We start from the raw sequence: 17,216 nt of genomic DNA on the forward strand, positions 1-17,216 counted from the left end.
GACAGAGGGAGGGAGGGACAGACAGCGAGAGACTGTTAGATCCGTTTTAGTTTCCTTTCGTTCCTTTTGCCATTTTTGTGTAAGGCTGTTATAAATAGTCAGGCTTGCCCTTTTTACCCATGTATCACACAGACATTAAGATAGCAGTGTGTATGACGCCACTGTTATCCATTACCTGATTGCTATCTGATGCACTGTGAGAGAGAGACAGAGAGAGAGAGAGAGAGAGAGAGAGAGAGAGGAAACAGCAGGCCGATTGATAAACTCTGCCCTGATAAAGAGCCATGATGGTGAGAATGGAAAAATAAAACGTGCATGCATACACATGCGTGCGAACAGACGCAGGAAGTGTTCCGAGCTGGTTTCCTGTCCCCTATCAGTCCTATCCAGATGACCCCGATCAATATTTTGGGGGACAGTGAGAAGTGAATATGTCTCGCTATAGGGACTGCCTCATCAGCCTACATAGAGGAGGACATTGAATGAACAGAAACCAGCGCTCCCCAAAATAACAGCTTTGGGGGTCTGCTGGGAATTGATTACATGAAACCGGCACCTGCGCCTGCAGTCTCAACGAACAAATAATTGGTCTACACGGATTATGGCAGCTGAGACAGCAGTCACAACTTATGCTCTCTCTCTTTCTCCCCACACACATGCACACACACACACACACACACACGAGCGAGGGGGGTACAGTAGAGATAGAGAGAGACAGAGAGGGGGGACCGGACGTTTGGACTCCCTCCGTTACAAGGACAAGATGCTACTGTGATAGCATTGTGTTCTCAATCTGTACCGTACAGTATAAACAAACACACAGTGACATTGTTGCGCAAAAATAGATAGTACAGTGACACCGTGTCTGTGTGTGTGTGTGTGGGGGGGGGAATCCTCCTTGATTCCTGTACTCTAGTAAGTCTGAGTCACCCTCCACAGGGAGAGCAGGGTTATGGGAAAAACGCCACCTCACACTGTGACTGGATCCAACACACACACACACACACACACACACACACACACACACACGGGGGACGAATCTCACTGACTGGAGGGAGTGGAGTGACAGACCTCTTAGTGCAGATTTAACCACAAGAACCCTAGCGTCCCTATTCGGGCGTGAACATCTGGCAAAAACAGACGACCTAAACAGGTGCTTTGTAGATCGGTAGATTGATGTCGCCTTACCGACTGCAAAACTATCCGTTAGCGACCTCCCCCGTTACAAACATTGTCGTTGGCAGACGATTGGATTCCGCCTACCGATACGTCTGGTGACTTCCAAATCGTTGCTGTTGTGCAGAAACCTCCGATCTCTATATTCATAACTTTTTGCTAGTTTTCGTAAATGAATGCGCTACTTGATCATACTACAGCGTCACACAAAAGTAGCAGATCCGCAAGCTTGACATTTCGCGCCGCGTTTCGAGCTTGTCGATCTGCTACTTTTGAATTTGAATCCTGAAAAGTAACCGTTTTGGACTTCCACCCGATAGAGACGAAATGCAGGATAGCTGCTAGAACAGCGGCGAGAACGGCCACTAACAAACCTACGCCCTCAGAAATATTGCAAAACTCTGCCCCACGCACTCACTCTGTCAGATTCCGAAAACTAGTCCCCGCCTTTGTCTCCTCCAGGTTGGACTTCTGCAACGCACTTTTCATCGAGATCCCTAGCAACATCTTTCACAAAAGCTCCAATATATCCAGATCAGCGCTGCTCAGATACTGATGAGAGTGCGTAAACACTAACACGTCACACCCGTCCTCCGTTCACTCCGCTGGCTTCCCGTCTCTTTTGAATACAAGATATCCCTGTTAACTTATCAGAGCAAAGGCCTACCTTTTTAACAAAGCTTTTTTTTTGGCTACACTGGCTTTATGCCCTCATATTTTCAATGTTTAGTTTTTTTTAATCTTTTTTATAGTGGTGTGATGTTTTTTTTTACGCAAATGTATATTGTAGCACTTTAAGATTTGTTTAAATGTAAAATGCATTATAAATAAAACTATTATTATTATTATCACCTAGGCCCACTGCTTTGGAAACCTATTACATCACCGCCCGGATATGAAGGACCGCCCTCAACACTTTGGATTGCTTCTGCAATGCAGTTTTCTTCTCTCAGTTTTAACAACGAAAGCTGAGAGATTGTCCTCAGTGTGACGTCTTTAGTTCAGCGAAGCACTTATAGACACAGACCTGTGAGTCTTAATGTGCTTCTTGTGTATCTAATAAGAGTTCTCAGAATGCATGGTCATCTGCAGATGACTCAGTGCTCTGTCTGACCACAACGAGCACACAGAGTAAGGCTGTTTATCTCCCCATCTCTGGGGAATGTCAACTCTGTCGCGCTCCAAACATAGCAGATCTAGAAGCTCACAATGCGTTGCATCAGCCGTGACGGTGACCTGTATCCTGAAAAGACCTCTTTCATTCCAATATCAGTGCCTCCCCATTTCACATGTGTAACACACACACAGCAAAAATATCAACATTATTTTAACTCTGAGAGTGTAAACAATTAGTGAGGATTGACTTTGTAATCTTCACCCGTTCCTCTCAAATGTCATTTTCAACCCAGTTCAAAGTGCTTTATTGAATTGGTCCAACATAAGCCTATTAGGGGCATCCCTCGTTCTAGTTCCATGACCCTCTCTTTGTTCTCATCTTTCATATTTATATTCCATCCATCCAGCCTTCTCTCTCCGTTTCTCTTTCTCTCTCTCTGTGTACAGTAGCAGGAAATAGCAGCATTGTTTACTGGAGGGGCCTGCAGACACACTGCAGGAGGAAGGAAAGAGATAGCAGACACACACAGAGAGAGAGAGAGAGAGAGAGAGAGAGAGAGAGAGAGAGAGAGAGAGAGAGAGAGAGAGAGAGAGAGAGAGAGAGAGAGAGAGAGAGAGAGAGAGAGAGAGAGAGAGAGAGAGAGAGAGAGAGAGAGAGAGAGAGAGAGAGAGAGAGAGAGAGAGAGAGAGAGAGAGAGAGAGAGAGAGAGAGAGAGAGAGAGAGAAGTGACACTGCGGTCTTGATCTGTATTAAGGGAACTAGAACGTACAGGGTTTTTAATTTCAAGGACCCCCGGTCTGATATGCATTATTATACCCCCATTTGATAGGATTTGTATCTCTGTGACCCCAATCTACACTGTTAACTGTTGTCCTCAGTGTTAATTTGACTGTGGTTGTGTACAAATCCTAACTACACAGTATGTATCATTTAGCTGGAGATCCCCTGGAACGCCCTCAAAGGGCCCTGGGAGTTGAGGACAGCTTGGTGTAGGGCGCTTTGATGCCATACATGTTGGTTATGCTGCATTTGTTTCAGCTTGTGGTCTCGTGTACCAGACAGTTAGTTATGGATAATAGGGTGTTTGAGGTAAAAAGGGCTGTGTGTGTGTGTGTGTGTGTGTGTGTGTGTGTGTGTGTGTGTGTGTGTGTGTGTGTGTGTGTGTGTGTGTGTGTGTGTGTGTGTGTGTGTGTGTGTGTGTGTGTGTGTGTGTGTGTGTGAGAGAGAGAGAGAGAGAGAGAGATGTTGACTCACTGGAAAAACTCTGCTACACTAAATGGAACAGAGCCTTAACATTGGTAACCCTTGTGATGGAAGTAACATTACACAACTATTTGTCAACATATTGACAAATACCGGTACACATTTGTCAATATAAGTTGCCAAATATAAGTTGCACGGGGCAGATATGATAATACAACTTAAATACACAAAGAAATGACTGACAATGACAGACACCAATTATCAAAAGAATAATTTGATTATGGCCAAAATACACCATATTTTATACTCAAAATGTGTTACAAAATAGTGGAAATAGACGATCTACAAGCTCTACACTTTACACTATTATTTTTTTTTAAATCTAAATGTATGAACCTTTCTCAACATAGAAAAGATAATGAAGATTATGCAAAATTATTGTGATTATCTACAAATAATTGCGATTAGGCAACAATCGTGACAGGCCTAGGGCCACGGCCGCCATGGCCTTCGTGGCCTCCCTGAAATTCCTGCCCTGGTCCTCTCCCATATGTAAATGTATGCAAATGATCACGACAGACCGAAATAGACACATGATATAGACATCTACAGCATTGATTCGCTTATGGTGTGCCGAGCCACACTGGTGTGCCACGAGACAAGTCCAGTGTGCCTTGGGATTTTGTGACAACCACACGCACACAAAATATGATTGTAATAGAAACCGATGTGACAGATATGGGCATATATGGAGATGTGTGTGTCTGTCAGTCCTTGTCCCTTTTATGGCCATGAGCTTAGCCTATTTTCATAGACCTGGATGCTTGTTTCTCTCGCTACACCTGGCGCCCATTTAGGGTCAGTGTTGCCATGTCCAGTTATTATAAGCGACTTTGACCGAGCAAGAACGGAGGCAAATTCATAGACCGGAGGCACATTCATAGAATGGATTGCTTGTTTCTGTCGCGAAACCTGGCAACCCTGAAAAGAGCAGAAGACATCGTCTTATATTCTTTCTAAAGCGAGTGATTATAAGGCTACGTGGTGAATAAAGTTTGCTTTGGGATGTGCAGGACACGAAAAGAAGGGTCATATAAACGTGGCTGGGGTGGGAATATGGACATGAGCAGGGTGACTATGAAGACATAGAAACTAGTAAGTAGCAAATGTGTAAGTTTATATTAGCCATTTCGGGTAACTGTTGCTGACGGTGAACGGTGCTCCTTTCCGGTGGTTCCCAGGGGGTGGAAATATTGTTGAAAGAAAATAAATATGCTCCCCTCCCGTTTGTATGCGAGCTGGCGAAAACTTCTGGAAACTCAGATTATCTCCAAAGAGGCAAATGTATAGTGAGCAATGAGAAGTAGACGAAAGAATGGCTAAATAAACCAAGGACGTTGTGGGCAGTGTTGAACTGAAATTTGACATGTTCTTGTTGTGTTGTATAACGAAACAATGGCGATAACAAAATTTAGAGGACACTGATAATGGATGAACTGTTGCACCCCAATGCAGATCGATTTATGTGTGGGTTGGGGGTGTGGGGGAGTGGGGACAGTACCTGCTTGCGGGCCTGGTTGAGTCCATGCAGCCGCTGTTGCAGTTCACTGCGGTAGTTCTGAGCAGCCTCGATGCTCTCCTTAGCCTCCTGCAGCAACGCCTCCACCTCCACCGACATCCTCCTGGTACACACACACACACACACACACACACACACACACACACACACACACACGTTCATGAAGTCATCAACATTTTAGAATGGCAATTGTCCAAATACCATTTCCACCAGTTATACTTAGTTGCACACAGAAAATAGATGATCTACAAGCTTAGCTTGCACTGCACCAGCATGCAACTATGTAGAAATATAACTCTATCCCCATATATTCTTTTACCAAGACACAATTTCTCTGTTCTTGGAAAATTGTTATAATAATGTCTATTTCTCAAATTCTACAATGTACTTGTGGGGATATTTGGCCCTCACTAGTTAGTAGTACGCACGCACGCACGCACCGCACGCACACACACACACACACACACACACACACACACACACACACACACACACACACACACACACACACACACACACACACACACACACACACACACACACACACACACACACACACACACACACACACACACACACACACACACACACACACACACACACACACACACACACAGCATGTTATTTGTTTCTCAAATACACAAACAGTATCAATGTTCCATGACTATTGACAGTGACCTAATCAGTCATAGGACTCGTAGGGACTGAATGTAAACCTAGAGGAAAAACTTCCATTAGGAGGCTTTGACACACACATTATGTGCAGCTGGAATCTGCATGTGTAACTTCATCCTTTGCAGTACAGAGAGTATGAGATCAGGCTGTTGAATTGTGCTGTCATGCTCGCACCGGATAGTCATCTTTCTGAGTCATGCTTGGCGTAAGGGAAAGCATTTTTTGCAGGGAAAGTTTAGGACAAACAGACAGACAGACAGACCGACAGAGGCTACGTCTGTGAAGAGCTTGCAGTACACACAAGTGTAGCATTCAAAACAAAAGCTCATACAGGTGTTCAATAAATTGTTTTGGACAACAGCTGAAGTATGTGGCCAAGGAAACACTGAGCTTAAGTATTTGGGGGCTGACTGAGCCAGGAAGGGACATGTATGTTACTTTGCAGATCAAATCTGGTCTCGTATGGGGCACTCTATTACAGTACCTGAATTAACTTTTACAAAATGTAATGCAACCATATGTCTGATGACAGATTGAACTGAAACACTTGTCAACTGTACAATCATTGAATACATATTTGTGAAAAACTTCATAGAGTATGTTATGATAGTGTAATTAAGTGACTTTAGGTAAATTCTGTTTTGGTTTGGCACAAATAGAATTGACTTGACTTGACTTTTTGGGGGGCTCCAAAGCAATGCCTTACCTTCCCCTCCAAGGCAATAGTAGGGGAAACACTGTAAACCAACAACGTTGTGAAAACACAATGTTCCGAGCCGTTTAAGAGATAGAGGAAGTGGTTTAAACCACTTCCTCTACAACCAGGAAGCAGCCGCAGACAGTGCAACAGGTAACCAACCAATCAATGGTCGGCTACCAACCAGCATGTGGTACATTGGAACTTGAGTGAAATTGTTTGGATCAGCAGAATGCTGACGACAAACTTTCTCCATGTTTAAAAAGTGAAGAGTGAAGCCAATATGCATGTCTATGTTCATAACAATTCAGACAACATTTATGATTTCCTCTGTCCATTTTGTGCTATGGCAACCCAGATTCAATATATCAGAAATACATTTGGTCCTCAATTTTTTTTAAAAGCAGGAGATAGTCTTAAGATCTAATAATGTCAGCGATACTCCATATATTGCATGATAGACTATAGATCCGGTACACTAATACAACTGTGGTATGGCTATATTTCAGGAATTAAATGTTAGACATTGTGGGAGAGAGTGAGAGACAGAGAGACAGAGAGACAGTGAGAGAGAGAGAGAGGCTTGGGGTTGTGTGAAAGTAGACTAAGAGAACCACAAGGTGGTGTCTAATTGGGCAGATGCTTGACAGCTGGTGTGTACAACCTGAGAGTTTTATGAAGAACACAAGCATATCTATAATCGGAGGGCTGAAATAACTAGTCAAACTAACCGATTTATTTAATTGCATCAGTTTGTTGAAAGTTGGTCAAAGTTACATGAGTGCATATGATGTGTAATATGAAATGTAAGCTTACAATATGTACACAATAATCAATGATCAGTTACCGTATCATCATTGAATCCTATGTTCAAAGGCTTTGGAAGACTGTATATTAAGGTCCGGTCTATAATGCATTATAAGCACAATTATAATGCACTTAAAATGCTCATAACACTCCTTATAAATGTATAACAACTTATAGCAATTAAGATACTTTATAACCGACTAGGAATAAGCTGCTCCACTGAGCTTATGACCTACCAGCACTTAATACGTCATAAACGTTGTTAAAAGTTGTCAATGTCATATATGATTATAAACATTTATAACAAGTATTATAACGTCTTATAAGTGCATTATAATACTTTATAAATACACTTATAATGCATTATAGACCCGACCTTAACATACAGTGTTACCAAGTTTTTCAGTTGCTCACTTCAGCTTCACACACAAGGGTGAGGGACAGTGAAGTTAATTATGGAGATTTATTTTGTGTCCCTGATCAGTATTCAGTAGTATTACTTACTGGCATAATAACTTGTGAGAGCTACATATAGGATCATGTTAAACTGAATTCACACACAATACATTAAAATACAATGACCTATTAGCACCGTAAAGTCCAACATTCATTGCAAAAACAGGATAGATATAGTCTACAGTATGCATTCTATTTTTGCTTCATGTTCATGTTTTGGAAGTATCATGGCATCTTCTTGTCAATACACAACTGGTTGTGTTGTTCTGCAAAGCACTATCTTATCTCGTTTAAGAGTCCCAAACGATTTAACACATTACACTCTAACAGGAAACTGCAGCCTAGAGAGGATTCGGAATTTGAATTAAGTCAATATTTAAACTTTGCGATTTAGGCAATTGTACTGCCCTATTGCACACATTCTTGCTTTGTTCCGTGCGGTCAGTTTTCCACAGCCTTAATCACGTTAACCTTAACAGGCAGCCACAATAACCGAACCCAGCTGAACATTGTCTAGCAGTGTTGTTTTTACCTCTGAGATAACAGCTGCTATAAAGGTCACACTGGAGCATCAACATGGACCAGTATTGGAGTGAAGCCTGGGGCCAGAGAGGCCAGAGAGGTCACATCGTGTGGGGTCACAAGCTAGGTGGTCTGCAGGATAATGGGTGTCCCAAAATCTGCAGGAATTCTCAAGAATATGGATCGGCCTCGCTCGGTTTTCCTGTCATTGTTTGATAAACGGGACACGATCGTCCATTTCTTAACTGCACTCACGCGACATTGTTGTCCTTTATAGCAGTCTAGGGACAAGGGTTGAATGCAATTAAAGCGGAATACCACTCATTTTCAACATTGAACTTTGTCTTTAATACACCTTAGAACTGTTGCGTGGAAATAAGAGAAAATTATTTCCACGCAACAGTTCTAAGGTGTAGTAAAGAAAGACATAGTTCAATGTTGAAAATGAGTGGTATTCCCCTTTAACCACTTAAACCCTATATACTTTGTTGACCAGAGTCCCCCAGGGATCTATACTAGGCCCTCTTCTTTTTCTCCCTCTCCACAAAATCTCTTTGCCGAAAATAGCCGATCTACAAGTTCACAATCTGCTATTTTCGCCAAATATTAGCCCCAGAAAAGGGAGCCTAGAGTTCATGATTGTGGATAAAAAACACCTGTTAGAAAACTACTAAGGGTTGCTCAAGGACTAATGACAAATAAAACATCATTTATAAAAGAGCTGAATAATAAAAAACATTTTACTGTGCTGCTGAAGGCCCGAGGCTGAAGTTGTGAGCACTCCCATGGCGATAGCCCTGGCTCTGCTCAGCCCTGCGTCTAATGCATGCTCTACAAAACCACACATGCATGGCAGTCGAGTCAAACCACAGCTTTAGTGCTTAGAAAGTAGGTTACCACCGCTAATGACTCCACCAGCTTTACCTGAAACAGACATGGTCTAACATGCAGGTACAACAGGTGGAAACTTTCCCTTTTCTACATGTTGGGCTACATGGCTAAAGTTTTGTCTTTGTTTCCATGTATCTGTGTGCGTGTGTGTGCGCGTGCGTGTGTGCGTGCGTGCGTGTGTGTGTGTGTGTGTGCTTTATTCATGTTATAATCCTTTGCATTTGTAATGGAAATATACTGAACGTTCTGTATAATTGTGTTATTTGGTCCTTACTTCTGAAGCACATTGAGTTTCGGTGTGCCGCCTGACAGCACACATTACAAACCAGCACAACTTGTTTTAATAATGGGACAGAGAGAATGAGTCTAATGACTGGATCTAATGCTGAACACATGAGTGAAGCACATCAAAAGGCCAAAACTAAGGTGGGGACAAGAGTTGACTGAACCTCTAAAGCCCCGTTTTATTATTCGGCGCACAGCAGTGTTGCACGAAAGAAGCGAAAAATAGGCAATCTGCAAGCTCTCAAAGCATCACATCGCAACATCTTGTGCGCTTGTAGATCTGCATTTCGCCTGTAATGACATTTCCAAAATATGGATGCCAGGTGGAAAGTTGCAAATGAACATGCGTTATTACTACATATATAAAAATCCCACTAACTCTGTGATCAATGGTGCTGTAAAGATCAATTATTGCATTCCTGTGTCATATTTCTCTCTCCACTGTGACCTGTAGGAACATCACAGCCATAACATTCCATAGTCCAACTCGGAGAGGAACATTCTGTTTTTCTTTCCTCCGTGTAACAACCCCTCATTAAGAATTTATGGCTGTCACAACTGTAGAGCTGAAATATACAGAGCTGGTGGTGGGAATGCTGCTGCCATCCTAAATAGTGGCAAATATGAATTCAAGTGCTCACACACACATACACACACAGTACCTATTTGTTCAGAGTGTATGTACAAGATAAGTAAGTTTACGGAAAAAAGAAAAGGCAAATATGCCAGCATGCACAAAACACACGCACTACATCATGGGAGTAAAGGTAAATATTTGTTCTGAGAGTACTACATATAACATACAGTATGCACACACACACACACACACACACACACACACACACACACACACACACACACACACACACACACACACACACACACACACACACACACACACACACACACACACACACACACACACACACACACACACACACACACACACACACACACACACACACACACACACACACACACACACACACACACACAGGCTGTTGAAAATCCCCCCTACATCAACCCGTCTTCCTAGTTCCACTCTAACAGTAAACACACACTGACACTGCTTCCATAAGCATGTAAAAAGATGTGTCTTCTCAAGTGGTCCTCAAACTTTTTCATGTCAAGAACCCCCAAATTCATATGTATTTGGCCGCCGCCATTCGAAAGGATTTTGTGCCAGGGATCCCTATAAGATAGACCTGTCAAGACATTCTACTTGTTTTGAAAATAGCCGATCTACAAACTTCAGTGACAAACTTAGTAAAATGTTTGTTCCAGGTAAACTTGTGTGGGCGCTGCCCACCACCACAGAGGTTGTGGGTTTGAATCCACTGTGGCAGGGCCGGACTGGGACCGAAATTCAGCCCTGGCATTTTGGTCCGAACCGGCCCACCACCCACCGGGCCGTTTTGTCAACGGGGGGGGGAGTCCGTTTTCGCGTTTCACTGTTTCAGCCCAGCCCTGCACATGAACTCTGCAGCCGCACTGAGGCCCCTGCTGGAAAGCATCCCAGCCCAAACATTAACGTAACTAATAATCGGGCCGCGCGACCCGGAAATGACCATAATAATTCTAAAACGGGAGCGAAAAAAAAACGTTTTTTTTTTGTTTGTTTTTTGGCCCAGCGGCCCACCGGGCATTTGCCCGGTACGCCAAATGGCCAGTCCGCCACTGTGGTGCATCCGGCTTTGTCGGGCGTCTATGCGAACACAACTGGCCCGTGTTCAGGGGAGGGAAGCCAGGCGGGGAGGGTGACAATGGTCATTGCATGTATGTACTCCTACGGGCTGGGGGCGGCACCTGTCAGCGGGGAGTGTTGGGCGGGAGGAGTAGGACGAAGGCTCTCTACGTCCTCCCGGTGGGGGTTCCTCACTGGCAGGTGAGTCAGTAGGATACAACAGAGAAATGTGTGTGGAGGAATCAATTGGCATAACGACTACATTGGGAAGAAAAAGGGGTACAAAATAATTGACTACTCTAAATAAAGAAATAAAAAAAGAGATAAACTTAGTAAAAAGTTTGTCAGAGACAAACTTTTTAAAAACACTGCAAAATCATACTAAGTGTTTAACATAACCCTGGCAGGTCTATTTTTAAACTCAGAGTGAAAGTAACACTGAGGATTTTGCTGTACACACAAGCACACAGAAGTACATGTATGTATGGATTAAGTTAAAGCCACACTAAGTAACTTCCATGTCTTACGCCCGGATTCAAACCCGGGTCCCCCATACAAGTGCTGGATTTTTATTTATTTTTAACAACTGAGCTAATAAGAGTCTGCCCACTTGCTCGGTTGTGAAATTGACCTTTTGACCTTCAGGCTGGACCACTTGTCAACCAGTAGTGGTCCTACCAGACCACAGGATACACATTTATCAATAGAAGAGCCGAGAAACCAAATACAACCACCCCAATTGTTTAAGTAATATTGTAACCATATTCTAGCATATACTACAAAATGGACACAAACATTTTATTCACACAAAAAAGAAATGTAGCCTAGTGTAGCTTTAAGTATTTAAGTACTACTCATGCATCATGCATCATGTGCTTGTTGTTTTTCCAACACCCACACAGATTGTTTGTTTCTCAGTGTGAGCACAGTGAAATCCTCATGTTAGTTTATTCAAGATTTGTATCGTTATGTTTGTCTTACAAATCAGTACAAATTATTTTAGTTTTGCTTCCTCTCACGTCATGTTTGTAGCAATAATGACAGCAACAAAGGAATATATATAAGCAGAAAAAGACCACAAGAATAAAGGAAGAATTATCAGCAATTGTACAACATGTCAAAGTTTGTACGTTGGTCTGTCTGCTAAGCTCACATTAAGGTGCATGGATTTGCGTGTGCACGGTTCCTACAAATAAAAAGGGACATTACATATCGTCTCTGTCAGGTGGAAGCCTCCTATGTCCAAAACTGTGGCTTTCCAGGATTCAAATTCAAAAATAGAAAAAGTAGCAGATCTACAAGCTCAAAAGAGCTTGTGGATCTGTTACTTTTGATGCTTTTGTGTGACGCTGTAGTGTGATCAAGTAGGGCGTTAATTTACGAAAAAAATAAAATGTAGAATATGGAGATAAGAGGTTTCTGCCCGACAACAGTGATATGTATCATTTGTAACTCACACTCTCAGACTTAAATTAAGAGTGTGTGTGTCTCTCTTTCTCTCTTTTCAGACATATCAGGCTCCAACCTTACTTTAACAGGCCTTCCAGGTGAGAGCACAATCTACAAATCCACATCCCTTCTCAAAAAGGTGTGGTGAGGTGAGGTGTGGGTTGTCTTTCAAAATTAATCCCAGAGATTAGAACCCTTCTGTCCAAAGCTCCTAACAGGTTCCCTTAATCAAAACAGCATGCCTACTGTACTGACTGAGCCTTGTAAACTACAAAAAAAACATAAAGAAAGTCGTTTTTAAACGTTAATGATTCCAGAGGGAGGCGGGGAAAGATCTATGTAAAGGAAAATATCACCACAGATTTAATTAATTGTCCATTCTAAATGTATAATAAATTAACTAAAATGTATGAAGAAAATGTACCAAAAAAAGTACACATTTTTCATGCCTTAAAAGAATTCCAGTGTTAAATGATGGCACCGCATCGTAAAAGAACAAACATCCTCTGTCCCTCCATCTGTTGGCGTGTGTCATCATGTTACTGCTGCTGATAAGAGGCAGTGAGTTGACCACATAAACCCTCTATTCTTATTGAAACGGACCTGAGAGTTGCAGCTGTACTTGGTGGGCTCTTTTTCGCTCTACACCAAATGGTCTTCCCCCAAAAATAGCTGATCTGCACGATCGCACATGCTTGTCGATCTGCTATTATTGGCGAACGTTCCGCCAAGAATAGGGATGCTGGGGTTTGGTTAAGTTTCGGTTGTATTTAGGTCAGCCTGGCCAGCTCTATTGTAGTTGGAGCATGCCATCATACTCACTACCTGACTCTCTAATAATACGTTTCCTCTGTGAACAAGGGTAGCATCCCTAAATGAGGGAGAAGGTGATGGAGATGAATGGAGATGTGCCAGAGAGAGAGAGAGAGAGAGAGAGAGAGAGAGAGAGAGAGAGAGAGAGAGAGAGAGAGAGAGAGAGAGAGAGAGAGATAGAGAGAGAGAGAGAGAGAGAGAATGCAGATCATCCTCGAGCCTGTATTGTTTACTTGTCTGTGCTCTGAAAACATGTGTGCCTCTGCCCTAGTTCTCAGGCTTGACCAGCAGGGATTGTGCATGATGGGAGGAACCACGCTTTGTAAAATAACCACAACAATATGTGGAGAGGATGAAGCATGTCATTATGGGGAGAGAGAGGGGGGGGAGAAACAAGTGTCAAGAGATGATAGCAAGATGAATACGAATAGAAATACATGATTTTATATGTAAGAAAATATGTGATTTCTTAAACACTTAACCAACAAAAAAAGGAAAACAAATTCTACAAGCTTGCATTGCGATGCATGAGCTTGCAGATCGGCTATTTTCAAGATGCTATTAAATGACATCCCAAATTAATTGGGACGTCACGCCAGGGTTAAACAAAGTGATTCATTAATTGAATATGTGGTCATGTTTGTGGGTTATGATTATTATTTTGCAAACATAAATACTGTAAAAGTAATGTATGCACGCACTGATGAATATAGCACTGTCATGTTCATGGACAATAGCTCCCAGCCTCTGCAAGTCTCTATGGTTAACCCATTAAGACCGGGAACGCATCTGTGTCATTTTAGATTTCTTTGGCTATTCAAAAATTCTCATAGCTCATAGACGCTCATATGAGCTTGTAGATCTGCTATTTTTGAAAAATCGTGAACAAATATTTTTTATATATTTTTCAAAAAACAGTTTAAGAATCGGACTCAGGCCTTAATGGGTTAAACACTGGAACCTCAGCATCCCTATTCAGGGGGGAACCTTTTCCCAAAAATTGCGGACACAGGCTGCAACTTGCAGACTTGTATAGTTGTAGATCTGCAATTTTTGACGAAGAGAATTAGTGTACACAGAAAAAAAGCGATCCAAGTACAGAGCCAACTCGGGTCCAGTTTACAGTTAAGAGGAGCAATGTCAGCAACAGACTGGTCCATCTGCACTGTTCCAAGGACCTCTACCTGAGCACCCAAGTCTCCCTACTCATTGGTCCTGAACGACTTTTTGTACATATACTGTATATTGTACACTAATTAGTATTTCTATGCCTTTTCAGTATTGATTTATTTCTTATTTCTGATGCCTTGTGGCGTGTCTTTTTTTGTGCCCTGTCCCCCCCCCAGTGTCCAGTTTTACTGTAGCTTGTGTTTCTATCTATCTATTCATCCATCCATCCATCCATCCATCCATCTAGCTATCTATCCATCCTTGAATAAACTGTTGTTTAAAGCATTGCACAGTTTTTTATGACCAACGTTGAAGTTCTGTTATTCTGTTATGACCAACATTGAAGTTCTGTTATTCTGTTATTACCAACATTGAAGTTATGAGAGGCATGCTGTTATTACTATCATTAAAGTTGTGAGCAGTGGTGGAAAGTAACTAAGTACATTTACTCAAGTAATGTACAATTTTGAGGTATTTTTACTTTACTGGAATATTTCCAATTTTCAGTACTTTTACTTCTACTTCACTACATCTCAGAGACAAATATTGTACTTTTACTCCACTATAATTATTTGAAAACATTAGTTACTAGTTACTTTGTAGATTTTGATCATTATTACAAAACCACTTCAGACCTACAGTATATATATATATATATATATATATATATATATATATATATATATATATATATATATATATATATATATATATATATATATATATATATATATATATATATATATACACTTTGGCAATTTGAAAATAGACAATCTACAAGCTCACAACACTGAGCTTGTACATCTGCTATTTTCAAAGGGTTTGTATACATTTGAAAACGTGTGAAATGGGGACAGTCTGCATAATGAGTACTTTTACTTTCGGTACTTTAAGTATATTTTGATGCCAATACTAATTTATACAATAGATACTTTCACTTAAGTAAAAATGTGAGCACTTCTTCGATCACTGGTTATTACAAACAGAGTTATGAGAGGCATTCTGCACACAAGTGACAAGACACACGTTTTCTCAACACGAGCCATAATAAGACATGTCCATACTCGCTCCAAAACAACTTCCGTATTTTATGTACGTATATTACGTTAAAAGTTCAGCTACACACCGTCCGACAAAACATGATGGACACTCAGTCCATGTGAAACTAAAACCTAAAATATTATATTTGGCCATTAAAATGATATTTCATAACTAACTGTCGCAGATGTTGTTTTGTGCAGAATTGGCATGGGGTCTGGTGTGTTTACCCAAGAAGACATAGCCCTGATACATATCATGACAGTCATGGATGAACTTCAACCTGGTGTTTGCACTTTCTCCGTTTTTGGCCCGTACATCTACATAAACATTCAAATTTCAAACATGAAGTGCTTACCACATGGCCACAGATGTTAAAATTATGTACGGTCCCTCAGAAGTACCCGTATCTTCCGTATTGTTCAATAAAAAGCATTTTAATCTGATCTGCGGCCATTTTCTCATAAAGTTGTATTGTTGGGACGTGTGCAATACATCTCCCAACCGATAGGGTAGCGTAGCTGAAAGCATATTGAGAAAATACGGAGAAAATGGCCACCAATTGTATTAAAATGATTTTTATTGAACAATACGTAGGATACAGGTACTTCTGACGGCCCGTACATAATTGTAACATCCGTGGCCATGGGGTAAGCACTTGATATTTGAAATCTGGACGTTTAGGTAGATGTCCGAGCCAAAAAGAGAAAGTGCGAACACCAGGTTGAAGATCATCCATGACTGTCATGATATGACAGTCATGTTTCAGGGCTATGTTTACCCAAGACAATGAAACTCGGGAATATGTTTCAAAGAGCACAATTGCTTATAAACGACATCCTTCTGATGAAGACAAACAAACGTGGACATGGTGTTGCGTTGTATAAAACATATGAAACAAGCCTCGTACCTTCTCAGGAATGTCTGCCACCAGCCATCATCCTCCTCATGAAGCAGTGAATCCTCTCTGTCTTCAGGTCAGATCAACCACCCCGATGGAACTTCTGCACAAGCGACGTTGCCAGACTCTGCGAGAGAAACAAGCAACCAGGTCTATGAATACAAGTCCAAAAGAAGCGAGGCCACATGAGTACAGTACTCATGTGTTTAAACTTTTAAGTACTCAGAGTACTTAAAAGTTTAAACCACCTCAGCTATTTGAAATTTGAAATATGTGTTTAACGTTCTAACACAAATCTGGTACGGGAGTCCCTGGCATAAAGCATTTTCAGATGGGGGTTAGGGGACAAATATATTAATTAATATTATTTGTGGTCCTTGACATGATGAAAATATTTGAAAACCACTGGTTTAAATTATATATATATATACATATATATATATGTATATATATGTATATATATATATATATATATATATATATATATATATATATATATATATATATATATATATATATATATATATATATATATATATATATATATATATATATAGTGCAACTGCTGCACTTTAGAAACAAGCCCAACAATCCACAAGCCGCAACTACCAATATTTACAGAAAACAAGCTCAAAGTCGCTTATAATAAGCAGACATGGCAACACTGGTCACCACCCGATGGAAGTTCTACACAAGTCCAAAAATGACATTTAACGACTCTTTCTGCCAACAGCCAATCACAGACAGGAGATC

At 41.2% G+C, this 17,216-nt stretch overlaps 1 protein-coding gene across 1 annotated transcript in view; it reads right to left on the bottom strand.

The window, feature by feature from the left end:
- Positions 1-16,563, bottom strand: part of crlf3 (cytokine receptor-like factor 3) — a 29,422-nt gene extending 12,859 nt beyond the window's left edge. Inside the window, exons 1-2 of the mRNA XM_080447542.1 lie at positions 16,473-16,563; positions 5,058-5,178 (exon numbers count right to left, since the gene is read on the bottom strand). Coding sequence (XP_080303668.1) covers positions 5,058-5,174 — 117 coding nt within the window. The 5' untranslated portion in view covers positions 5,175-5,178; positions 16,473-16,563. The remainder of the gene's footprint in view (positions 1-5,057; positions 5,179-16,472) is intronic.
- Positions 16,564-17,216: the final 653 nt, after the last annotated feature.

The sequence above is a fragment of the Gymnoscopelus braueri genome (assembly GCF_963280865.1).
Source record: "Gymnoscopelus braueri genome assembly, chromosome: 13".
Taxonomy (NCBI): domain Eukaryota; kingdom Metazoa; phylum Chordata; class Actinopteri; order Myctophiformes; family Myctophidae; genus Gymnoscopelus; species Gymnoscopelus braueri.